Source organism: Botryllus schlosseri, chromosome 8 (genome assembly GCF_051294905.1).
Source record: "Botryllus schlosseri isolate E-star chromosome 8, Bs_hap1, whole genome shotgun sequence".
NCBI lineage: Eukaryota > Metazoa > Chordata > Ascidiacea > Stolidobranchia > Styelidae > Botryllus > Botryllus schlosseri.
The window spans coordinates 16758413-16785826 of NC_137243.1; the positions used below are offsets into that span (position 1 = coordinate 16758413).

Consider the following 27414-nt stretch of genomic DNA (forward strand, 5'->3'; position numbering starts at 1 on the left):
CGTTTATAATCTCACGGATGTGTGGACGGGTAGTGTATTGTACGGGTAGTGCCTGTACCATCCTCTATTTTCGCTCACGTATTTTATTAGCAGCTCTAAGCGTGCGTGAGCGATAAAACGCCTTTTTGCACGTATATTTAACTTAATACTCGTTATTTTATTCAATATATATCACCAATCAATCTGTCATTCACACAGCAAGCAAAATGAAATGAGCAATGACTTTGATTCAACACTCATACTTCGAAAATTCAAATTGACTTGAATTGTGACTTGACTCGTGACTTGACTTGACTCGACTTGACTCGAGTCACCTCCGAAAAACGAGTGACTTGACTTGACTCGAGTCACCTTCGAAAATCGATTGACTTGACTTGACTCGAGTCAAAATGTGCAATGACTCGAGATGACTCGTGACTCGAAGGCAGTGACTTGATCCCAACACTGATGGACAGTTGGACACATATCGTCGCGGTGAAATCAAAGAAGCATTGTTTAAAAAAGAAAACTTTACGTGAAGTTGATCAAAATATGTAAAATGGACATAAGCTACTTTGATTCCGCACAGCAACGTCGACGATATATCGAAGGTTTTTGTCACATGTGAGGTCATTTTCGGCCACGGTTTAGTTCCAGGTTATCGTCTTGACAGCGCCCGAGTCGCATGTTGGCCAAACCTTAAATGTCATGGTGTGGCATGGCGTGGAAATATTCGGTAGCGAAATGCCGATGCCTCAATGCACTGCGCCTGAAGGTTCGACGCTCTAAAAGACCAAGCAGTTGTGCTCATAGCATTTTGAGGCATTGCTCTCCACGATAATGACAATTTTCAACAGGTCATTGCATCTTTCTGGACGTCCTTTCCTTGCACTCTTTCTTCCCCGATTTGGTCTCTCTCTCCCTATCTCTTTCAGTTTGCAGAAATTGCAGTGAGGTCGGCGATGAGGAGCCCAGATAAACCTCCGACACATAGAATCTATGGATGGAGCCGAAATTCGAACCAACAGCCGTTGGTGTCGTGACGGTGCTGCTTAGCAAACTGCGTCAATCGCTTCCCCACTTCCATACATGAAAACATTACAATGCTAGGAATGTAATTTTTGTCCATAATTGTGAATACAGTTATACTCATTTCTGAAACTTACGAGTATTTTTCACAATAAAATCAATAAATGTCGTGACAATAAATCGCTCACACATGGAGTGAAAAAATGTATATGATTCTGATATCGCGCACCGTTATGATTATAATTTTATTTCGTAAGCAATCAAATAACAAATATATATATATTATTATATCAAGACGACACCGTCCATAAAGCATTCAACTATGCGGAGATTTGAAGGTGTGGCATAGGCGAGGCATGTGAGATGGTGAATGACTTTCAAACGAAGAGCGAATCAGCGAACGCGAGGATACCACTCGAGATATCCGTTCTCAGACATCGTTTCTCGAAGTTTCTGCAGCAAATCGTGGATTTTCTTTCTCGAGTCTTCGTAAATCCATTTCACGGAATCCAAATGTTCCTCTTTAGATTGCTTGAATCGTTTCAAAACTTGTTCGAAATCGATGTCGCCCCCGGTTTCGGGTAAAGCGCGTTTTTTCACTGCAGAACTCTGACTGCTTGTCGGTATGTCCACGTTTGCTTGAATATTTGAGTCTGGCGTTGAATTGTCTTCCACGGACGAGTTTTCAAAGTCAGAATAATCGACGAGGTCGTCGTACGCGGGTGCGGGAGAGTAACATGATTTCAATGGTGACGGAACGATGGCTCTTCGATCAAACTTGGCGACCGGAGATTCTTCGAAATGCAAAACGTCGTCGTCCGGGAAGAACTCCATTCCTGTGACTGGCTGTACGACAGGGGGAGCGGTTTTGGGACCGTGGTCGAATCCTGCTGTTTCTGACTTGGTTTCGGCCTTCTCTGTCTGGCTAACTGACGAACTCCAAGCGATTTCCGAGTCAGACGAGAAGGAAATACGCTTCAACTCAGCGTCACTGCTTTCGGAATTCTCAAAGTTCCCCTCGGGCGCATTTGCGTCAAATATGTTCCGTTCTACCTCGTCCTTTGTGGCGTGAGAGGCGTCGTAACGCCATGGATTTGGAGTGAGCAGAGACGTGTAGTTCACCGCCGGTGGCTCGGGGAATTTGTCGTCCAGGCAAGAAGCCGAAAGAGGGCGCACTTTTCTGTAACTGCTTGGAGGTCCTTCTAAAAAAAAATCGGGAATGGATTTGAAAATCGGAAAGTCAACGGTTGATCGCCTACTTCTGGCCTGGAATGTTTTTCCATCCTTTTCGTCGAATACCGCGGCGGGTGTGAAAACTTGGAGGCTGCCACACAACAGAAAGAGACTTGTTATAAAGTCATATCATAGAATTCAGAATTGCACGAGAACGCTGACAGGCGTCGACCATGTTCACGTTCACATTCATGTCACAATAGAAGGAGAATTTTTGTATAAACGAATACCGACTCGCTAAGTATAGGCAGATACGGAATCATCAAAATAACCAAAAACTATATATCGGCCTGGTGTAAATGGTAGTTGTAGTCGTAAAACACCATGGACACCACAAAAAAGGTACTCATCAACGGTTGTTGTGCGCTAGACTACCGTATCGCACTCTCTACTAAGGCTGGGCTAAATCGATTAGCAGGGGTAATCGTCAGCAACTAGTCGAGAATTGGAAATAACATTCTATATCTATAATCGTATCACCTGATATGACGACACTCAATCAATCAGGTTTATTAATATTTTCATCGTTTCAAAACATCACAAGACTGCGATACAATGAAAAGATAGGAAGGTGTCGAAACAACTTGGAGTAGCCTTTAAGATCATACACCCACCTTAGCCTAGACGAAGTAAATAACCGGCATGTACACTGAATGAAAAGTAATTCAGAGAATATAATGAGCAAGCGGCAAAATGGGGTGACATGTGGCAGAGGGCGAGGTCGATGTTAGGTCGTGGTCCGGTAATCCTGAGGAATGGCTATAGTATACATTTATAGAAGAAATTGCTTGTATTTCGACTTGAATGCGGACATGCTCGACGACTGTCGGATAGCCGGCGAGATGTTGTTCCACAATTGGGGTCCGGCATACTTGATAGAGCAATGCGCTTTCTTGTATTCAGTCGTGATCATATGGACGCATATTGGAAGGCAACATTGTGAGTGCGATGAGAAGGTCACGGACGGAAAAAAGTCTTGCAATTTTACGTCATTTACTTACAATATATCCATTGCGCAAATTAAATGATTTTCATTCTAGCTGCAACCCGCGCTAACATGGTGTAAAATCGGATGTCTACGGTGGGATATACAAACGTTGAGTAATACTTACGGTCCCAAGGAATGCAATATTAGAACAAGAAAAACTGAATATAAAATTCTGCCAAAATGAGTAATAGTGCATAGCGTAGTTGAAGATACCAGATACATATCTAAATCGCCTACACTCAACTTAACGAAGATACCGAATACTGTGCATGCGCATTTTCTGTGCCACTATCATTGCCGTAAACTTGTTATGCATTTCGGTTCGAAGCAGCTGTTGATTCTGCTGCTATGTTTCATTCGACTATTTACAATATTTCAAATCTTTGACCGGCGTACGTACATAAGCCTACTTGCCAAGCAGCGACGTTCAAACGGTGATTAACTAATCCTAATCAAACATCGACAATCACGTTACTACTTGAAACTAGGCACAGCGTTGATTGTTATCCTCCAGCGAGGTAGTGATGTCAGGTGTGTATTGATAACCTGCTATACGTCGTGCCAGCGGTTTTTATAATCATACTACTACATCAAATATCCATTTACTACGTGCGGATAATTCGTTGCGCCATGACGAGCAATGCTAATACTTATGATGTAATAAAGAGCAATGGAGTTTGAAAATCGGACGTTTATAATACCAGTAGATATAATATCGCAGTAGTCCATGTTCGCGAGTATTCAGTTTACGTATACATAGTCGTTGTCAAAGTAAAGAGTACTTGTTCTTTCACAAAGAAATCGATAAGATATGTGAAATAATCGATTACGATAACCACGACTTGAAAATGCAGTCACCTCCGTAATCGATTACGATTACGTCTGTATGTCACACAGACAATATTCATACATTTCGTATTTGCTTCACCTTATTGTTACTGACTTTGCTACAGCCGAGAGACAGTCGAGAAGCTTTTAGTGAATAATTTACCAATATCAAGTTATAGTTTCGCGTAATTGTGAATTTTTGTACCCTCAAATGGGTTGCTAAGATGCTACCAAATAAATATACAAGGTAACGCTCGAGATTACCGGACCACGATATGAAATATCGACCTCGCCTTCCGACACAGCCCACTTCATTTTCACCGCTTGTTCTTTCTATTCCATTTCTGTTAGTGTTGATTCATTTACCTGTTGCTGAATTCCGTCCACGATCGAGGTCTTCCGATGTTCACGCGAGGAGCCGTGACAGATATTTTAGGCCTACGAAGTTGAACTGAAGAGCTCATGACAAGGCAACTCACGAAATACTGCCAGGCATTTGATCACACCGAAGAGTCACCGTCCTAACTTCAAAATCTCTGGGAATCAAAATCGCCGAACTCCCGTAAGTATGGATGATGTGACGCAATAAAACGGGGTGAGTGTTTGGGTTGCCCGAAGGCGTGATCAACTTCGCCTCGAATGCACGCTTGATCGCCTGTCAGTTACAGTAAGATTTCGTGCGAGACGGTGTCGTGACAACTATCAACAAATCTGCTGCTCGATTCGAAAACGAAGCTTACTGTGATAAGTTGCAATGAAATATCGAGCAATGTCAACTTTATACAATCGCTATTGCGCGAATCGACATTGACTGCGATTTAAAGTCAAAGCATCGAGTCGGTCATCATCAGTCTTAGCGCTAACCCACAGCTCGCGCTACGTATGCGCAGATCACTGAATCTGAAATATGTGAGATGAAATGCACTCTCAATCGCACGGTCACGCCAATGCTTCTAAAAGCAGCGACTTCCGACGATTCGCTTCGCTGCTTCTGACGACTTTTCGTCATACGTCACAATGATCGCGAAGTGCCGGATTTATCAGAGATTTGAGAATTTTGGCCGGGTTAGGATTGGATGTGGATTTACCATTTTTTAAAGCTGGATTTGGATTTAGACTTGGACATGGGATTTCTAACACATGGCAATTTCTATGAGACTTTTTAATTAAATTTCAGTCATATCCGAATACGGATTGAAAGTTGACTGCGATTCGAAATAAATTCAGTATTTGGATCTGAAATCCGGAAAGAATATTGAATCCGGTTATTATCGCGGAAAATCCATACAACGCTTTCAATCCATTCGCCTGAACTTGAGTTCCGTGAATCTCAAATCGATCCATCGCGGTCTCTGCCACCAAATCATTTGGTTTGATTCGGTCCTTTTGTCCATCGAACCATTCGGGTTCGCGTCCATGCATCTATTGTACCACCAACCTCCCCGCCACTTGGATGCGCAGTTCCCCTCCGGGTTGCTGTCGTTGTCCGAGTCCTTCGTGGAAAACTGTTGACCGTTCGCGTTGTTCCAAGGTTTTCTCGGGTTCGTCAACGCGTCAGACACGTTGCCGTGGTAACCGCCGACGTGGAGACGGTACTTCTGCGAGCCTGGACCGACCTCGAACTTGCTGTGTGGTAAACAAAGATGGGCAAAGTAGTCAGCTACTCAGATAGAAGGGGCATGCATTTCTACTCTTATTACTAGTACAACTAGCTACCCCACACACATATCAAAACTGCTTCAAGTGGGAGTAGAAAATTTGCAGTGATTCCCAAACTGTGTGCCCTCATAGATTCTCAGGTGTGCCGCAAACGTTTTTGGAATTTTGGAGAACCGTATAGATATTTTTAAGAGGCCTGAAGACTGGTATCCGCTCTTAACTTTTTCAATAGCCGATAAATAAGCTCAAGTGGCAATGAAATCAGATATGGCATCCTAATAAATCAACCAATCTTCCCGCAGAAGAGCAGCCAATTGATTTACGATAATTTAAAGCTATTTCTTCAAAAGAAATTGGGTGATTTTGAGCTGTCTGCTAGCAAATTCTATTCGGTGCAAAAGCAATCATTATTGGATTAAAATTTGCATCTTCATGGCTAAGTGGATATGGTTTTCTTTTTTGAGTGAAATTAAAAGCTGTAAACCAGAGACACTGCTTGGAGTTAATGACAAAATACGGGTTGTTATTGTTGATTATGTTTCAACGCAAGTGGTTTTCGCCATATCCAAAAATTCTTTTTAAAACCAAGGGATGTGCATTATAAAATGCGGGTAAGTTTGTGATATATTCAACGTATTTTCTATTGTATATGTTCTGTTCATGTAATAAAAAAAACGATATTTTCTAAAGCATATTTTGTCGGCCCAAGTGTGAGAGTTTTATAACTTTTCTGGTGTGCCACAAGCCAAAAAGTTGGTATCACCTGAAATAAAGGTATAAAAAGTACCTAAGTAAGTATAGCTTCGAAAAGCATTATTGGTCGACGGCTCGCATACTTTTTGCAGTTAATCGAATGTGACTTCTGGCGAAACGGCAATATGTTACATCGCGGCTGACGCAAAATAAATAATGACAGTACGGATAGGTAGAGTCTTCGGGAATATATACAGTTACGCTGATACATGACGTACACCGCCCAGTTTAAATGGCGATTTCACTTATAGAATATATGCAAACCTATCCCAAAACTACTGCCTATACCCTACAAAATACAATGTAAAAAGTGATTAATTTGTCCTAACCAACTGTTCATGTGGAGGTGGAAGTCATCACAAAACATAGCTACTTGAGTAAGTATTGCAAGTAGATATATTCTGCTTGAGCACTAAGAGAATGCAGAGATACTATTACCCCCGCTGATCAGTAACTACGACAAAAATGTAGCCCATTCAAATAAAATGATGCACATTCGGTACATCACACCAATATTAGCCTATTCAGTAGACAGATCAAACTATCACCACTCAAACTTTAATGTATTTTTCCCCATACGAATTTAGAAAATATGAGTTAATGCCGAAAAAAGTGATCATTGGATTTAGTAACATAAGTTTCAAGTGTGAATGGGTCAAATGCCAGTGCCCCTAGTACGTAATTTCATTACGACTCAGCTATATGCAAATCTTTGGAGGTGGCCGCTTTGCAATTGCAAGAAGTATCTTAGCAATGACTAATGACTAGGGCAAGTTTTTGTTGCAGTCAAATCCGTGGAAAGCTGCACTTATTTTTCCCAAACGTGGCGATATGGATTTAATTTTCACAAGAGTTGCACTAAAAAGTTAAATTTATGCAGGGCTTTGGAGCAGCCGTAAATTTGCATTGCTCCAGCTCCGGCTCCGGAGCTTTCTTCTATCATACAGTAGTTCCGGCTCCAGCTCCGGAGCCACATTAATACCACTGCTCCGGCTCCAGCTCCGGCTCCGGCTCTGAAAACGAACGAAGGTGTCCGTCTATATCACGGGCGGGCAACCCGCGGCCTGCGGGTCATATGTGGCCCGCGAGAAGGTATTGAGTAGCCCGCGAGCTAATTTCCCATTATATTATCGAAATTGAATTGCTCAAATTGTAAACTTGCAAGGCCAACCAAAAATATGATTAGTCTGGCCGCGACACTCGGGATGTTGATGACTTAAAATATCAGTTCCGACGCATTGGCAGATCCAGGGTCCAGTCACAATTTGGGTAAATCGTCGTACATTACAATAAACCAGTGTTTCTCAACCCCGAGTCCGCGGACTCATTTGAGTCCGCGGAAGGTCCTGGGTGAGTCCGCGAACCCAGGAATTTTAAGTAACTTAATTGGCACACACGTTGACAGATTGTCAAACTTGTATTTCCTCGTGTTTTTCAATGAAAAGACGCCATTCTCATGGTGAATTTATTATTTTAGGTAATTTTATATCGACAAAACCTTACGAAACGATCATGGATCCTAATTTAGGGGTGTACGGACTTAGTTTTAGATTGAGAAGTCGAAAATCCACGGAAACGTCAAAATCTTCAACGTTTTCTTCCACTTCGGATATGATTTCGAAACATGTAATTGACAGACCTACGGGGCTCGCTCACTTTCGGACCAAAGTCATTGCAGCCTTACGGAGAAAATAGCTTTTTGGTCCGAAAGTGAATGAGCCCCGTTCTGGTCCGGTTTCGTCAAATTCCGATTTGAGATTAGGCTGCATGATTCGCAAAATACTTATTTTGAAATGTTAGTAACCTTAATAGCTTTCATAAAAAATGCATAGATACCTCAAATATGTGACTGGCGGCACTCAACTTGAATAGTGCTTTCGGAACAATATTCATTGCAGTAGAATTTATTACCTCGGTGACTATTCGGGGAATTAAGGGCACCATAAAAAGGATAAAGAGTTTGTATACAATCTTTAAACATTCCAATAATATATTCAGCTGATCGTCTGTGTAGCGTCTTCCGAGTATTGTATAATTTGATTCTCTATTATCCCGTTGTTATGACTACCGCAGTACCGGTACAGCTGACTTTGGCCAGCTACTGTTCCTTTTTATCATTGCATTGTAACGTCAAATTTTGCCAACATGGATTTCGTTTGAATCTCTTTCTATATGCTTCTTATTGTGCCGATAAGGGGCATACGAAATCCCTGCAAGTTAATAAATTATACTGCAGTGAATGTAGTTTTGAAAGCAATATTAGAGATACCCCAATAAGCGATGTTTGGCCACGTATATTTCAAACGCAAGAACAACGAAATAGCACCACTACAAATTGATCAGCATTCCAAGCATTATTGCTTCTCCTGAGATTTTCTGTGTCTTGGGCAAACCAGTTGGTTGCAAGTATCACAGGCAAAACGGGTATGCTTTGCACATCTGTCGCATCATCCTGGTTTGATACCAATCACGCCTGGTATAAAACCCCTATTATGGCCAACTGGAATTTTTCAAAATGCCCTACATTTATGTTCGAGGTAGCCTATTGCTAAAATTGTCATAAGCAACTCTATCACGGTCATAAACTCTACAATTTTGGTCGGATTGACTTGAATTTAGTAGGAATGGACTCGTAATTTAATGCTGCGTATTCACTATTCACAATTCACATACCGAATATGCCAGGTATAAACCCCTGGGACAGCTCTTTCTACACACGTATGCAGGACCGTAACTGCCGTACCCCAAACCCCCATAATTTAGGGGGGAGCTCGAAGGGGGGCCAAAACTATTCGTGAATTAACATAAATTATAGGGTCTTTTTTGAAAACTTATGCAACTTTTTAGAAAAATAATATCATTATATCATTTTCCGAAACGCCTCACTCAGCTCGGCCGATAAATCTGAATGCATGAGCAGGGATAGCATAAAAAATTTACAGCTATATATATGCAATTCCCGATCATGTTGACCGATTCAATCATGAATTAGGGAATATTTTCGCGCTTCGCGCGGTTTATTCGAAATAAAGCGATCAAATGAACGGTACAAAAATTTAGCTGAGCAGTAGCGTTAAAAGGTATCGGAAGGGGGTCTGGGTGTAAAGCCCGCCAGAAGTTAGGTTTATCGCCCTGTGGGGCCCAGGACCAACGTTTTGTTATTGAGGGGGGCTGACGAAGTGCTGTTACGGTCCTGCACGTAGGCACAATGCACAGGTTTCCGGCGGGATATACGCTGCGTGCTGGTAATTGATTATGGCGACTTGTTCACTTACAGACTATTTCGAAAATGACAAATGGTAGGGACATGTGCTAATCACAGAAACAATCTATAGTTGTCTATTATAAGTAGAACTCGAGATGTGGACTGCATTACTGAACAGTTGCTTGAATTGCAAAGCCGACAGACAGATGTGGAAAGACAGGTTTACGAAAGCTTCCTTGACTCAATTTTAGCCAAATGTGCAGACGATGGAGCATAATCTCTCAGGTCTTTGCTAGCAAGCTGCAACAGCTCTTTTGCTATTTCCGACCACATCACCTACCTGTGTGAATCTGGCTTTTCAACTCTGACGATGAGCAAAAGAAGTTTAGCAATAGACTTCAACCGGAAGATGACATCAGATGTAGGCCTACATTGACAAACACAATGCCGGAATTCAATAGCCTTGTCAAGCGAGATCAAAGACAAGGCTCCCATTGAGCGTGGGTTGAGTGAAAAACAGTGCTTGTCTTTTTGTTGATACCGTATTACACTCTCTTGGATAGAAATAAAAAATAAACTGTTTTTCGGTAATATATAGCTTGAGTCCGCGGATATACTGGCGAGCTTGAGATGAGTCCGCGGGTCAAAAAGGTTGAGAACCACTGCAATAAACTAAAGACGTAGTAAAATTTTTCTTCACGCATTGCGTGTTTAATTTTCACACGATGTCTTTCTTTGTAGCCTACCTCCACCGGAAAATGAAAAAACGCCTTATTTAGCCGATTGAGTCCAACTATATTCGCAATTACGAGAGAAATTCTTTTCGCGTTTGCGCTCGCAGAAAAATCGTCGACGATGAAATGTAGGCACAAGATGATTGTCATATATTAGCGGAAATCTTCGATATCGATATTTCCAGATGCCGAATAGTCCTGCCCTTGCAAACTGAGCCCAGCGGGCGGTATACAGTCGACCCGCAATATATCCAAGTCATGATAATATTAACTTTGAAAATTTTACGCGCCTGGGGCGGCTAGTGGGCATCGCACTCGTTCGTCAATTTTATGTGGCCCTTTAGCCGAAAAGGTTGGCCACCCCTGGTCTATATAGACTACCAATTTACCCGTAGGTTAGTTATCTATAGTATTCTAGAGTCTGTCAGCCGTCAGTAACATCGGATGCATGAAGACATGGGTGCCGCCGTGCCGGCTTGTGACGACATAATGAATACTTGTCAATAGTCGATAACATCATAGTTGCACTAGAACGCACTTTACTCCGTGCCATTGCTGTTGTACAGCATTCAAATTCTGATGCGGCGTTTTAACACTGGCACTGTACTCGTTAACATTAAGCCATACAGTTCAATTCAATCTTTTAATGTGCGATTATTATTCAACTGTAACTATAGTAAGAGCAATATGGGCGGATATAACGACGTGATCAATAGAAATTCGATTCGTACCAAATGGCCAATGGTTTGGCGTTCGATATTGGAGCACTCGTTACCTGTCCATCCGGTGTCGATCAAGTTTATCGAAATATAATATTTTCCCGTTGAAACGAATCGAGTAATCGAATTAAACACTGTGCCATGCACATTGCGCCATGCACATTGCGCCATGCCCATAACGAATTAAACCATGCAGCAGGCACATTGCACATTTACAAGTCACAGTGCGCGATAATCCGGGAATACTGGAGTATCAAGCAGACATCAAGAATGAATTTACGAAACAGATGATTACAAATCGCGTATCAAATCAGTAATTTGTCTCCAACATAAAATACCATGGGGTTTTGGGCTATACTCTTCTGGCATCCCCTACTTACGCTCGAAAATCCTTACTGGAGTGAATGACGATGATGCGCAGTAATGAATTCCAATTAGCATGCATAATTGCATACTCAATAACACTGTCCAATTTCGCGTCCCGATTCAAGAACTATCACAAAAGAACGAGTATTTGCTCATCCGATTCCTAACGATGAGATGGAATTTCTCGACTCGTGCTCGTCATATCGACATGTGCAACGAAATCACGTTTTTATCCTCTCTCTCTCTCATTTCGCGTAATACATAGTGATCATTATTTTCGAACCGTATACCAAAAAGGTTATGCTGATGATGAAATTGTGGGTATGCCGAATACCCACAATATTCATAGGCATATTTCGCATACTGAGGTTCGGCATTCATGTATGAAAATTGAACATTGAACATATGACTGCTCTGCTGTTAAATCCTCAGGAACATGGTTAGTCGGAAAAGGTAGCGCCAAAGAGGAAAAAATTCTGAATTTCGTGAAGGTCTGCTGTTGAATTATGTGAACTCAGCAGATATGGTTGTTGCATATATATCATCTTGTAAAATACGTAGGAGCCGGAGCTACCCCTCAAATAACTGGCTCCAGCTCCGGCTCCGGCTCCGGCTGAATTTTATGTAGAGCTCCCGCTCCGGCTCCGGCTCCGGTAAAAATGCACGGCTCCGGGGCTCCGGATCCGGGCTCCGGCTCCGGCTCCAAAGCCCTGAATTTATGGACAAGCTCCTTGAAATTATTAGGGTATGAGATACTCCAATCGTTCCGTATCGAAGGCATTGTGGCAAAATTCAATGATGACGATTTCAACAGAATCAATAGCCTGAAAAAATTAACCCAGTGAAGATATAATTTTCGGCGGTGTGGCCTGTATGTACGTCAAATCAGAAAGGACCTCAACTTTTAATGACAATGAAATAATCAAGCGATCTATTTACATATAGTGCCAAATATTTTCAGTTGAAAGTTAGTTGCATGAAACATCGAAAAAAGTTGCAAAAAGTTGCTTGAAAAATCGAAAAAGTTGCAAAAAGTTGCATGAAAAAATGATTAAAAGTTGTAATATAAGATTTCTCCAAAATCTCCCGACGAAGTGTTTAGTATTTCAAAAATATATATAGTGGTTACTATACTTCATGTTAAATTCAGATTTGCAAAGTCTCCCTTAACAAAAATTCTATCACACTAGATGACGGTTTTCCCGACAAAATGTTCCGAAGTGGGGATTTTTTCTTGCATCATCAAAATCTGGAAACGTGGTTCTATATCGCCTTTGAGAGTGGGGATGGTGCGCCAGCCCACGAAAATTTCACAAAGGGGCGCTGGAAGAAAAAAGGCTAAGAACTACTGCACTAGAATACTGAGAAAAAGTAGATATACTCCGTATACCACACAATGTGATAAGCATGACTAAAATTGTCGAGTCGTGATGATTTCTAACGTGCTCCAACCTGTATTCCGCAAAATATCGATTCCTCGCGCCGTCGACCATATCTATCCTGAGCGCGTACGTACCAACGCTGGTCATTCGATGAACGGCCTCCAAACCTGAACGTGAGAAGATCGATCTCGCGTTCGCCATAGTGTGCCGGGTGCCACTTACCGAGCCAAAATTCCTTGCTCACATCTCCAAAACCGTTCACGTATTCTTTCCAACTCTGATAGAAATCGACGGAGCCGTCCAGCCTCCGTTGGAAAACCTGCGTGCATAGACTCTTAGAGAAAAGTGTGTGTATTCATACACTAAAATTGATACACGAAAAGAGAACATATACTTCATAATTTGAAAATCCCGTTCTCGGGGTGTCGATCGAACATCTCACCGGGTTTTAGCGACTGAACAGAATTTTCTTATTTGTGTGTTTCAATTTAATCTAGTGTTTTCCAAACTTTATTTTACACAATGCGTCCCTGGGCCACAAATCAGGTATCGACGCCTCCCTAAACTCCTATTCCTGACCCAAACGTTTTGGTTCATTACACGTGCACAGTCACATTACCAGTGGCTCTCAACCAGCACTTTCTCTTCCAAATCATTGTACTTCGTTGTGGTTCTAGTTGCGCTAAAAACATTATCGTCCTCATCGTAAATGAGATTGAAGTATGCTCATAACTTGCACTCGTTTAGTGCCACTGAATAATTAGTCAATTATATTCGTTGATTGATTGATTGTCTGCTTAGTTAGAATATAAAAACTCAATATTCCTATCAGGGCTGTGGAGTCGGTAAATTTTACCACCGACTCCGGCTCCGACTCCACACACTTTCAATATAACGACTCCGACTCCGACTCCTGAGTCTATAAACGTACCGACTCCGACTCCGACTCCTGGGTCTTTAAACGTACCGACTCCGACTCCCGACTCCGACTCCAACATTATTACCAATTTACTTCGAAAATTATATGCCACATTGTCGGTTGAATGACTATCATACAACCATTAAACATATCCAAACAAATGATTAACGGTGGCATGCTAAATTGTTTCATTGTGGCACAGCTCGAATTATCCACTATGCAATTAACATGAAAGAAAGATTTGCTAAATATCCTTCCTTTTTCAAGTTTTTATAACATGGACTAATATCCACTAATATCCTGAAATGTATGAATCATTCAAATATGGCAGATGTCCAATCCTGTACAATAAAAATGTAGATAAAAATCCAAGTGTAGCTCTTGTGTATGAGTCAGCAACTAATAAAGAGATTGAACTTACTAATTTCGTCATTGCACACTATACTGATTACAAGCACTACAAGCCTATGTCTAGTCTACATGTACTTAATCAAGTATTCAAGGATTGGGACTTGTAGTCTTTCTTAATCATTTGTTCGACCCAAACAGCTAAGCTACACTAGAAATATTTTTAATTTTGTCAAGTGGGAAGCATCGTTTGGTCATATTTACATCATTTTTACAATTTTACAAAACCAGCCGATGCATTTGCTCGGTAACAGTATCATGGTATAATTCCAAAAACTGCATCAATTTTGACTGCATCGCGAAAACGCATATTGCGATTTTCTTCCCCAGTGCAACTGAGTTGCAATTTGCAAATCATGTCTAATTTTATCTATATCAGGGGTGGGCAAATTTTTCGGCCAAAGGGACACATGAGATTTACGAATCATTGCGCGGGCAACTGGAATGTTGATAACCTTTTTTTAGTCGTCCGATATCCTATAGGAGCGAACCGAATTAGGCAACATTGCAAACAAGACTTATATTAATATGTTCTAAAATTGATAACAATATGTCATGCAACTGTGCAGTGCGCAACAAGGCCCTGGTCGCGCGAAGCGCGAAATTTTTTTGCAAGATAATGACTGAATTATATCAATAAATATGTTGCACTCGCAGCGAGATCGTCGACAAAACATTTGCACAAAATGATAGAGGCATGTTCATGTTCACTGATACCGTCGATTTTGCTATGTCTAAACGTCGAATAATCCTGTCCTTGCCAAATGAGCCCAGTGGTATACAGATGCGACCCCCAATGTATGTTATCAACATATTTATTGATATAATTCAGTCATTATCTTGCAAAAAAATTTCGCGCCTTGCGCGACCAGACCTTCATTACGCACTGCACAGTTGCATGACATATATTGTTATCAATTTTAGAGCGTATCAATATAAGTCTTGTTTGCAATGTTACCTAATTCGGTTCGCTCCTATCGGACGACTAAAAAAGGCTATCAACATTCCAGTTGCCCGCGCAATGGTTCGTATATCTCATGTGTCCCTTTGGCCGAAAAAGTTGCCCACCGCTGATATAGATAAAATTGGACATTACTTGCAAATCACAAGTCAGTTGCAGAGGGGAAGAAAATCGCAATATGCGTTTTGGCGATGCAGTCAAAATTGATGCAATTTTTGGAATTATACCATGATACTGTGACAGAGCAAATGCATCGGCTGGTTTTGTAAAATTGTAAAAATGATGTAAATATGACCAAAGGGTGCTTCCCACTGGACAAAATTTAAAATATGTGTAGTGTAGCTTAGCTGTTTGGGTCGAATAAATGATTAAGAAAGACTGCAAGTCCCAATCCTTGAATACTTGATTAAAGTACATGTAGACTGGACATAGGCTTTGACTACTTAACTAAATTCCATTTATGACCAATAACTGTTAGTAGTAAGAGTGTGTGTGCTTGTAATTAGGATAGTGTGCAATGGCAAAATTAGTAAGTTCAATCTCTTTATTAGTTGCTGAATCATACACAAGAACTACACTTGGATTTTTTATCTACATTTTTATTATACAGGATTGGACATCTGCCATATTTGAATGATTCATACATTTCAGTATATTAGAGAGTCCATGTTATAAAAACTTGAAAAAGGAAGGATATTTAGCAAGTCTTTCTTTCATGTAAATTGCATAGTGGATAATTCGAGCTGTTCCACAATGAAACAATTTAGCATGTCACCGTTTGCATATGTTTAATGTTTGTATGATAGTCATTCAACCGACGATGTGGCATATAATTGTCGAAGTAAATTGGTAATAATGCTGGAGTCGGAGTCGGGAGTCGGAGTCGGAGTCGGTACGTTTAAAGACCCTGGAGTCGGAGTCGGAGTCGGTACGTTTAAAGACTCAGGAGTCGGAGTCGGTATATTGAAAATGTGTGGAGTCGGAGTCGGAGCCGGAGTCGGTGGCAAAATTTACCGACTCCACAGCCCTGGTCAGAACTGTTGTTTTAGTCATCATCTAATTTCGCAGTCATGCTAATCAAATTTTGGTTGGCCTTGCAATTTTACCTGATGTCATAAATAATTTCGGGAATTACCTCGCAGGCCACACCTAGCCTTCTTGTGTGCCAAATTTGGCCTGCGTGCCAAGGACTGGCCGCACCTCATCTATATGGTTATTAATAATAGTGATTGGTGGTACATAAAAATTCTATTGAAAATTCTTTGAAAGCAAATGTTTTCATGATACAGAAGTTGGAGTCGGAGTCGGAGTCGAAGTCAGGGTCATTCTCACAAACTCCTACTCCGACTCCAGTCAGTATTTTCCCCGCGACTCCGACTCCGACTCCGACTCCAGCTATTATAGTTTTCATGACTCCGACTCCATCAAGCGAAAATTACCCCGACTCCGACTCCACAGCCCTGATTCCTATACAATGAACAACCGCATGGAGCGTTAGTTACGATTTTCGATTGAACGCATCTGATGCGACCGCAAACGACGTGACCACGTATTCATATATCAGACTTTGTTGCACAGAAGGAGCTATTCATTTACGGATTTCCCAAACGGTTTCCCATATTCCAAAGCGCCCACGTTTACTCTCAGCGCCACTCAATCGCCCAATTTGTAGCTAGCGCCCCATTCGAGGTCGCAAACGCCTCCAGGAGCAATGTCGCCCATTTGGAACCTACTGATTTAGCCTACTCCAATTAGAGCCAATCATCATTATAAATTGGCGTTTTCTTTCTCTGTATATATTTAATCGCTACTTTGCTTCTTTTGACTACTTCGCGGAAGAGACGGCTGTGATTGATTTGTGGTTTAAGGCATGGTAATGAATCCTACGTGCTTACAGGCGTATGCCTTCCAGCGTTCCTATGTGAAGTACATACGTTCCTTCGTAGGCTACTCCATTCGTGCTTATTCTAGTTTGTCAAGAATCATTTGGATTAATATGTTTTGCTCGAATCGGTATAATTCTGAGGTAGGGACTAGGGCTGGGCATAATGATTCGAGTACTCGAATCTGAATCGAGTATTAATTTTAATGATTCGAGTCGAGTAGTAAACGACGATTTTTCGAGTACTAAGATAATACGCTTCTCGCCACTGAAAGTTACCTCATCAACGAGATTTATAGTATCGATACCAATTTTCACTGTTGAGGCCTTGAAACCCTGATCGGCGGTATCGTAGCAAACGAAAAGTATAGTACAAAGCTACGAAGGTTACTGGACATAGCACATTTCGGAAGACATGATTATCCCACAACATTGTCACCAAGTGGAATGAAATCGGTATGGTCTGAAAAATACCAAAGTATCATTTATGAGATGGATAACAGGCAATATATTCTTTGCGGTGGCATAAACGGTGCATATTTGAATTTTAATGTATTACATTCCGTTATGACGTCATTATGGGTGATACTCGATTACTCGACTCGACTCGAAGCATATTACGTGATTCAGAATCGAATCACTTAGGTACTCGATTTTGCCCAGCCCTAGTAGGGACTGTTTTTGTGTCCTATCGGGTATTATTATACACACTCTGTTCCCCAAGACTTTAGTGCGGAGAAAATGGCCAAGGATCGAGCATTGTAATGCAACACTCACATTCCAGCGTCGGTCGTCCGTTGTCAGGTCACAATAGATTTCAATCACCCCCAAACCGTCGACACGAACATCGAAAACTCCACCTGACTTGTGTATGGATTTGGCGGCCGAGAGAGAAACGTTCTGGCAATCTGTCACGTGACCAGTGTCATCACGTGACTGGGTTTGTTGCGTCTCGCCAACAGCGATTGTGGTTCGATTGATGTCGGCAGAAACTCGTGTCTGAGTCGATTTGCTGCAGGGTAGTTTTGTGAAGCTGCCAGGCATTTGTGTGGGATTTAGGCGTTGCTCGCTCGTAGTTGCGTTGTGGCGCACTTGGGGCAGCACGCGTGACATCACCGTTCTGTCAGACTGCGATACTGATGTCGAAGGCGACTCAACTCGTGACTGAGTCGATTCGCTTCCTGGCAGCTTTGTGAAGGTGTCCGGCTCTTGGGGGAGAATATGAGATTGCTCGCTCGTTGTTGCGTTGTAGTGCACTAGGGACAGCACGTGTGACGTCACAGTTCTGTCAGTTTGCGATACTGTTGTCGAAAGCGACTCAACCCGTGATTGAGTGAAGTTATCGGTAGGACTCGTCCTTTTACTTGCCGTTGACGTCATCGATGCAGTGTTTGCCGTCGTCATTTCCGTTTCTTGCATTCTCGGAGTGACCAATGACAAATCTGCGAAAGATCCACCACGTCATGGTCATAATCGCCCTCTGTTTACAGCAGGCATGTCAAACATACGGACCGTGAAGCAATTATGAGTATATTGCAAAATGCTTGTATTTTCGAGCATATTTCTAACAAACGTGAGAAATACTTCAATCGAAGTCAGCAAGTCACCAAATTGAGAACGTGTCCAATGTCCATACGCCACATTATTACCAATACCATCCTACGACAGTGTTGTGGTCGAACTGTTGTCACCATTAGAACAAGTCGGTGACATTGACACCAAATTCCGTCAAGGCTAAAAAGCTCATACTTTAATTGAAAAATGCACCAAAATCTTAATATCCACAGAAGCGAAATTGCCAATGGGAAACGTTGTATGCATGTTGGCGCGAATATAATAGCTGTTCAAAGAAAATATTCAAAGTACCTACCCTCGTACGCTCTGACTCAATAGGTAGCAAGCCTTCAGAGAAACTGGAATTGTCATTTCATAATAATGAACCAAATTCCAACGTCCGCGTATACGACTATATGTATATCTTGTGTACGTCACAACGCATACGTAGGACCAACACGGCATCACGACTGAAGGAAAGGAGGCATAGCAACTTTATCGTCGCTACTCGCTAGATCCACTCATTGTTTTAGCGGCTTATTAGGCTACTGTATTAAATCCGTCAATCATCGTATTTTTTGCGAATAAATGTGTTGCAAGAAAATATTCCATATCATAAGTAATATAGTGTAATGTACTGCTGTGTGTATGGACTTGATAAATATAAAGTATTCAAGCGAAAAACAAGGATGTATAGATTTAGTGTTAACATTTTAGAATTATTTAACCCAATGCTTCTCTACCGGTGGGTCGCGAAGCTATATCAGGTGAGTCGCGAAGACCTTTTAAATGTTTCAATTTCGTAGTCAATTTTCCAAACATTCCAAACACTTTATATTCTCAAGATTAGAAGAGTAAGTGCACGTTCTCCTCCAAATCAAATTGTTTTGCGCCCATAAGCGCCACATGTTACAATAATGAACTCACAATAATTCGTGAGCCAGATTCTCGTCACAGTCATATTGATTGGAGCTCTGTATACGTGAGATTGAAATTCATTCTTTCCATCACAGTTTTTGCGAACGTTGATCGGGAAATGCAACAATCCAGTCCGATTTGTCGTTATAAGCAGCAAACAATTGCCGTAACGCAGGCTCCTCATAACCCCTTTGTATTCAACGTAAGAGACGAATTGCTGATTAAATACGCGCTTTCTAATCTGTTGTTGTTTGTGGTATTCGTGGTGTTTTATACTACATTGGTCATTTACACCAGGCCGATATTCTTTATTATAATTGCGAATCCGCCCACTTGGAGCACGATGTACTTCAGGACTATTTCAAAACACCGCTTAATCAGATCGGATGACCAGGATCCTAGATAAGCCTTTCACGTCTGTACTCATCTGCTATATATGTAGGACCTTAACTGCCGCACCCCTCCCCCAATCGCTGCATCGAGCTCGAAAAGGGGCCAAAATTATCTCATGAATCAACAGATATTATGGAGTATTTGTTTAGAGAATTATTGAACTTCTTTGAAATTTTCTTCACGCTTAATAATACGCATAATTGATAGAAAGAGACCTTTGGGTGCCGGTCATTACCGGGCCACGACATACCAAGACATATGAAGTTCGGCCAACATGCGACTCCATGAAATGTGCTGCCAAAAAGATCGACAGTGATAGAAAACTGCCGAAAAGGATTAAAACCTTTGGTATATATATGCCGAATTTTCCATTGACTTGGGCGCCTAAATGGTTGTCTCCAAATATTGTTGTCGCCCAAAATTCATAGTAGTATATGCAATTGTCAATATCATTATCCTAATGCCATCATAAATTAGGTAAAACATTTACGTACGGTGCCACCAGATAACTGTAACGTACTGACAGTATTAAAACTGGCGCCCACGGGCAGTGGTTTGAATGTTAGTCGCGAAAGGATCTCTGATGGGTCGCGCAATGAAATTTGGAGAAAAAGTGGGTCGCGAACTGGAAAAGGTTGCGAAGCACTTTAACCTATGGGTCAGGAACCTTTTTCGACAATAATGGAGCCATATCGACCATAAATTTTCGATTGTAATTCCCGAGGAGTCATACAGCGATGTCAACTGTTACGTCCCAAGATCTGTGACGTCATTGAGGCATGAAATCAAAGGTAACTGCACAAAGGATACATAATGTGAGCCATGAATTCTGCCTAAACACTGGTGTGATGCTATGACGCCCGCACCAATCTAGCCGGTTGCCAACAATCATAGACAACAGTAAACGTGCGAATTAACTGCATATTCTTCAGTAGGACGACTTTCCAAGGAATCCGTGCAGCGCGCGAGGGTAGCGATACCTTATTTGTTCTATTGACAGTGACACACTGTTCAATTAGCTACTCGAAGCCAGGAATAAAACTTCACCGGGGGATACCATTGTTAACCCATATCATTAGGTCAACTTACCACTCGATTTTCAAATTCTTCAGCGCCAACATAACGTTGCTCTACAATCTTACATTTTATGGCAGTGCGAGCAAGCTATTTAACAACCGGGATTTTGGATGAATATATATATTTATAAGTTGATTTGTAACTAGGTGTAAGGTTAAGCGAATTATGACATTGCATGGTTCTTGGTTGCCTGCCAATAGCAACTTTGATTTTGCAACTATACAAATTATAGAAACCTTACAAATTATTGCACTCGACGGAGTAGATTTCTGAGATGATTACCCCCCCCAAAAAAAAAGTGAAGTTGTTTTCACCATTATAGAAAAAATCTAATATATTGGACTGTTTAACAAGCAATCATCAGCTGGCAATATTTGACATAAATTTTAAGATTTTGGGTTTCGATGGGGTATGGCCCGGGAGTTTCGAGCCCCTCTATAATCTTCGGGATGTGCCACTTTTTTACTCAAGAAAGACTTGTCTGCGCTACTATACAAAGCATAGTGAATTCGATCGTTATCAAAATTTACAAAAAGAATTAGCAAATTGATGAATAAGATACGAATTTGTCAAGAATTTGTCAAAGAGCCATACCATATCAGCAAAAGAGCCATATATGGCTCGCGAGTCATAGGTTCCCTGATTTGACCTGAACGCCCGCGAGCGATCAGATGGTTTGAATCCGGCCCGCGGCCCAGGTTGAGTTTAATACCCCTGGTTTATATGAAGACTCACCTGTGATATTTGGCGGAGGCGTTAAAAGGCGCGAACGGTCTCGAAGGCGGGAACTTTCGTTCGATATCCGCTGTGTCGTCACAATCGGCTCGCTAACTGACGACAAGAGAACGAGAGTGATGGCGAACTTGAGTGTAGTTTTGGCGGCGCAAGATCGCTCACCAGTGACGGTTGTCGATACTGCGTACAATCTCGTCTCGTCCTCGGATGTCGCTTGGCTGAGAATCGATCCGGCAGCAATGGCGGCGATCAGCGCGAAGAAAAGGAAAAGCACCACAATAATCAGCTTGCTTTCGTTTCGATGCAGCCACGAATGTTTGGCGACGTCTGTAAGAACAGTCGATTTCCAGGGATCACCACTTCCACCGCAATCATACTTGTACAAGCTACTGGATTTTCATAATGCGTAACCAGAACTAGAACTATTCACTTCTTAAAACTAGCAACTAGAACTAACGACCTTTAAAAATCAAGATTCTAGCAACTTTCAAATGTTTATTTTAGTGTAAGCGGATAATCGTTCCACATGAACATCAGCACAAAGTTGTAATGGGCTGACTGTGAGTAGTGACGACTCTAAGGCTAGCACCGGCTGGAAGAACATTAAGCAACAGAGCCCCGGTATCACGATTCACGCCAAACGTCTACACCTGTTTTTAAGTATAGTTCGGCGACTAATCATTATTATTTTTAAATGCGTAGTAACCAATAGAACTAGAACTACTGACTTTTCGAAATCCCAACTAGAACGACACAAAACAGTATAGTTACTAGTTGGTTTAACGTCAACTAGATAGTTCGGTAACGCAGCGTATTTTTGGGGGTCATGACGTCACATAACCTTGCTAATAGTACATATCCTAGCGTGACATCGCAGCGGGGTCACTTGACAGTGACGGTCGTTAACTGTGTTGTGCTTCTCGCTTTCTCGGGCCATGTGTGTCGGGCAAGATTATCTTCATTAAAGACTTGTTTCTCTCTCCACAGTCCTAAAGAATCAGCTATAAAGGACACGGCTCTCGCTATCACTGCATCGTGATTGAATCCATTCGGTATTTCAACAATTAAATGTACATTGCACATATCTGATAAGGGATCTATGAATTGTCGCCATTAATACTGATTTATGGCTCCTCGCCATGTGATCAGCAGAAGAGGTGTCTTAAAAGCCCAAAAAGCATAGAACGAAAGTGGCTGTGTTACAAGTCGTCGAATCAGCAATCTTAATAAGAAATATCTGCCTAGTGCCTATGGTGTAAATGACCATAGTCGAAACACCATGAATTCCTGAAACAACTGATTCATGTCTGCTGACCTAAGAACTGCATTAACTGTCGAACGCAAATAAGTTCCCGGGATAGCAAGGTTACCGGATTACATATTTAACCAACCATACGTCGAAGACAGTCAAGATTCTTCCTTAGGCGCTCGCATTACCTATAACCAGTCAGTGTTATTTTTATCATTTTTAGGATTTTATTTTGGGCAGTTTTGGCATCGCCATGAATTCATATATGTATACTCGAATTAGTGAGTATCATAAAACAGCGAGAGTAAAAAACCGAATTCACAACGGTTTCGTTCGCGGTAATCGTGGTGTTTGTCGACAACTGTGGTCGTTCACACCTGGCTAAGTTTCTTCATTTTTATTCCATGCTGCCGACTTATAGGCTTTTATCGGACACCACTTACACGGAAGATATGGCGAGGAGGAGCATATAGATAAACCACCAACACTTGGGTAGGAATTCTGCAGTCGAGCTCTGTCGGATTCGAACAAGCAGCCCATTGGTGCTGCAGCTGCGGATTATACCACTGCGCTATCTTGCCACGCAATTGAAAACGGTGTTGGAGTGTCCATTCAACCAATACTAAATCGACTCCTTCTGCAATACATAATCCAAAAAGTCGATCCGATATGAGTGCATAATTACCTGCATTCACACAGGTCACAACTCCACTTATGATTACAATTCAAAATCGTTGCTGACACGTTTGGATCTCAGCCCTTAACTCGCTTACCAACTGTTAGAAATCAAGAGTGGCTTTATTATTCAATATAATATAAAAAATTATCCAACCGGCAAAGAAAAAAAAACGTAAAAGACTAAATGTTTGTAGGCCTCCATTGATGAAGGTTTCGTCTATGCGATCGAGGCATTTTGCAGTATGTGTGTATGTTCAATTGTTCAAAATGTTCATTGATGAAACTATCCCTATTTTCCAACGAGATTCCGTCTATCAGTGATTGCACCATATGCTGATATTTTCATTAACAAGTTTAAAGCAAATGGAGTTATATATACGCATTAAGTAAAACGGAGCAGGGTTGCGCATGTCGGCCACATCAGGTAACAAAATGCACGAGGGGTGACAGCAGGAAAATTCATAGTCATTGAGCTTCACCTAAAAATTACGACTCTCGTTAACGGACTCCAAAATATGCTGATGACCAACTAAACCCTTGCTGCTGCGGGCAAGGATCCTCTTCTTCCTAATCGCTGGATATCATCTACTATAGTGGTTCTCAAACTGGGGGGGGGGGCGTGAAAGAATCTGAAGGGGCGCGAAGCTACGGTCAACTGGAAAAAACTCGCGCTCTGCGCAATTTACCTCCGATTCATGCTTATTGCTCTGTGTATAGTCCTCATTTCATATTTGAGAATTCCATCATCAACACTCATAGCCTTCCATGCCAACAAACTATCCGTTGGGATCGCCAGCATTCTGGTTGCATTTGGGATATGATGATAAGGGGGCGGGATATTTTTCACTACCATAAAGGGGGTAGTGTAGAAAAAAGTTTGAGAACCACTGATCTACTACCTGGATTGATCAATCCACAGTACACCATACATTCATATTTCAGTACTCGATTTTTTGGGCTCGACCCTAAGACTTTCATTTGTATTATCCCTTGGGCGGTTAACCGCTGCCTTGCGAGGGGTTCACGGATCTCAATTTACAAATTTTTAGGGTTTCATTCTTGTTTTTTCGCTTCAGGCAGAATCATTTTAATACTTATTACCATTTCTATCTAAAACTTTCATAAAAATCTATAATTTCAAGAAGCCCTATTTTTGGTAGTTTAAAATTGTCATTTATGCACATTTGGCAGCTGGTTCTCGAAATTCCCAAAATAAAATGCCCGCCTATATCCCACAAGGTGAGCATTCAGCGGTCCACGACTATGTTCTGGCCATGATAATCAGACATCGATGTAAGACTTGATTCTACAATAAAATTATCCGTAATTGGGCGTTGGTTGTAATCCAACTTGTTAATATGTGATATGTGATATTACCTGTCAAGTCAATTTACCAGAATTCCGTCGGAAAATAATTTGCAGTTACTCGTTACTGAAGTTTACCAGCGGCCAATAGGTAAATGTATTAGCTTTCAATTCTTCCCAGCCAATGAATACTACATGAGCAACTGAATGTGACGAAATTATCATTCTCAAGTAGATTTGACCCGATTCTACCTCGTTCACGAAACGGGTAGGTTTGCCCAGTATGCTTCCCAGAGACAATATTCTGAGAGTGTGGCTAGACGAAACCATGTCGACATGACAGTACGGGCCCTTTTATCCAGTGCATATACAATTCAGCCTGTTATTGAAGTCGTATTAGTCACCCGATTAATCTAATTTTTGCAGATATATCATTTTCGAAGTAGTCTGGTGCACAAAACCATAGTATAGTGAAGCACTATTAACCCCACATACAACAACAAATGGGTAGGTTCTAAGGAACGGCTGAAACAAGTACTAATTTTAGTATAATAAAACATAGTATAGATAACAATAAATGCCGTATGCCGTATGCCGTATGAAGGATATAGGCCTACTCACCTCTCTGTGAGTTGTTGACGGCCGCGATTCTGTCGCGCTGTGCCTGTCAAATGATTCGGAACTTGGATTAAAATATACTCGTACTTTTTACTGTTGCTATATCTACTCGTGCAGAATCGTCAAGAGGTCGTGATAAACGCGAACTCCTAATTTAGTTTAGGAAAATTAGACAAGATGATTCGATCTCGAGTATACATTACATTCGATACTGGTTTTTCGGGGCGTAATGTGACGACGTTCCCTTCGATCTTACCTCGATGCCCGACATGTTTCCCGCACTATTTGTCGCTTTGAGGACGAACCGAATACGTATGATCTGCCGTTCCTAATCAACAGCGGAATAAATCGCTCATTTCCAAGTGATTACCGATCCTGATTACGTTGGATGGAATGATAGGTCGCGGAAATAATGGGCCCTCTCAAGCAAGTTCGTAATCGTTAGCGAAGCCTTTCTCCTCACAGTACTCGCACTCAGGGCTGAGCACAGCGATTCGATGACTCGAATCCAAATCTGTTATGAATTTTTATCATTCCAGTTTAGTGGTGTAGTCAGAGACGCTATTTTATTGTATGAAAACGGTTGACCCCGATTATTTTATGAATTATCGTGGCAAAAATAGTATTAGACTGCGGCAACCTTGAAGCATATCATTCAAAAGATGTGGCAACCCACATTCATAGAAACTATATTCCCCTGATGTAATCATGGCGGGCTGGTGGTATTGTGTCAGATCGCTTACGGCTTATTAGTAGGGCTGGGAAAAATCAAGTACCAGAGTGATTCGATTCCGAATCACATAATATACTTCGCGTCGAGTCGAGTAATCGAGTATCACTCATTATGACGTCATAAGAGAATGCAATACGTCAAAGTTCAAATATGTACCGTTTATGCCACCACAAAGAATAAAATGCCAGTGATCCATCTCATAAAAGATACTTTGGTATTTTTTTCGACCATACCGATTTCATTACACTTGGTGACAATGATGTGGCATTATCATGACATCGGAAATGTGCTTCGTCCAGAAACCTTCGTAGTTTTGTACCTTATGTTTCATATGCTACGATACCGCCAACCAGGGATTCAAGGCTTCAACAGTGAATATAGCGTCGAAACTACAATTGTCGCTGATAAATTGACTTTCAGTGGTGAGAAGCGTATAATTTCAGTACTCAAAAAAATCGTCTTTTACTACTCGACTCGAATCATCAAAATTGATACTCGATTCAGATTGGAGTACTCGAATCATTGTGCCCAGTCCTACTTATTAGCATCAGTATGTTGGAACTAATTCAACTTCAAGTGTAACTGTCAATCTTTACATTTGAACACCTCAAGTCTGTCTTAGTGTTATGACGTCACATCGACTCTGAATCAACTTAGTGTTTGTCAAGCCTTATACCCGCGACCCTAACCTGCAACTGATTGCGCTCAACTGATCGCTGCCGCAAATTCAATGAATATTCCCATTACACCGCAAATACAAGGTTGTGATCGAAATGGTGAAAACACGGGAAAATTCCACAATTTTGCGACGCAATTTAAAAGCCTCAGGCATAGGTAATTTAATAATTCGTTTGCGATCATTTTAATCATCATTCCAGCACTTGAGTTGCCCGTTGCATCATTGTTAATCATGTCGGTTCATCGAAAAATTTAAAAACACAATGATGAATTCGCTTTAGGTCCGGTTTTGATTTACTTCTCTCTTCCCTTCAAACGCCAGATACAGCGAAGCAGAAATGTCCAGGCGCACCAAAGGCATTGTCTGACGTTGTGTGCAGCAGATATTTCCATCTTCCCTGATTCTATAAATCTCAAGAGCGATCCGATCT

The 27414-nt window shown here is 41.5% G+C and overlaps 2 protein-coding genes across 4 annotated transcripts; both read right to left on the minus strand.

Annotated features, from left to right (window-relative positions):
- Nucleotides 1-1077: 1077 nt before the first annotated feature.
- Nucleotides 1078-4690, minus strand: LOC145445109 (uncharacterized). 2 transcript variants are annotated; one of them, XM_080323246.1, is made up of 3 exons: nt 4424-4690; nt 2268-2332; nt 1078-2207 (listed from the first exon to the last, which is right to left on the minus strand). In XM_080323246.1, the coding sequence occupies exons 1-3, from the start codon at nt 4519-4521 to the stop codon at nt 1402-1404; spliced, it is 969 nt and encodes a 322-aa protein (XP_080179372.1). In that variant the 5' UTR covers nt 4522-4690; the 3' UTR covers nt 1078-1401. The 2 variants fall into 2 exon arrangements, with proteins under 2 accessions (XP_080179372.1, XP_080179371.1); XM_080323245.1 differs by having other exon boundaries at nt 1078-2210.
- A 514-nt stretch (nt 4691-5204) lies between these two features.
- LOC145445095 (uncharacterized) lies at nt 5205-26992 on the minus strand. Of its 2 annotated transcripts, XM_080323226.1 has the most exons (9): nt 25829-26992; nt 25576-25618; nt 21885-22049; nt 21723-21818; nt 18410-18487; nt 17823-18346; nt 13098-13194; nt 12946-13042; nt 5205-5683 (listed from the first exon to the last, which is right to left on the minus strand). In XM_080323226.1, the coding sequence occupies exons 1-9, from the start codon at nt 25841-25843 to the stop codon at nt 5353-5355; spliced, it is 1446 nt and encodes a 481-aa protein (XP_080179352.1). In that variant the 5' UTR covers nt 25844-26992; the 3' UTR covers nt 5205-5352. The 2 variants fall into 2 exon arrangements, with proteins under 2 accessions (XP_080179352.1, XP_080179351.1); XM_080323225.1 differs by having other exon boundaries at nt 17823-18487; nt 25829-26984.
- Between the last annotated feature and the right edge of the window lie 422 nt (nt 26993-27414).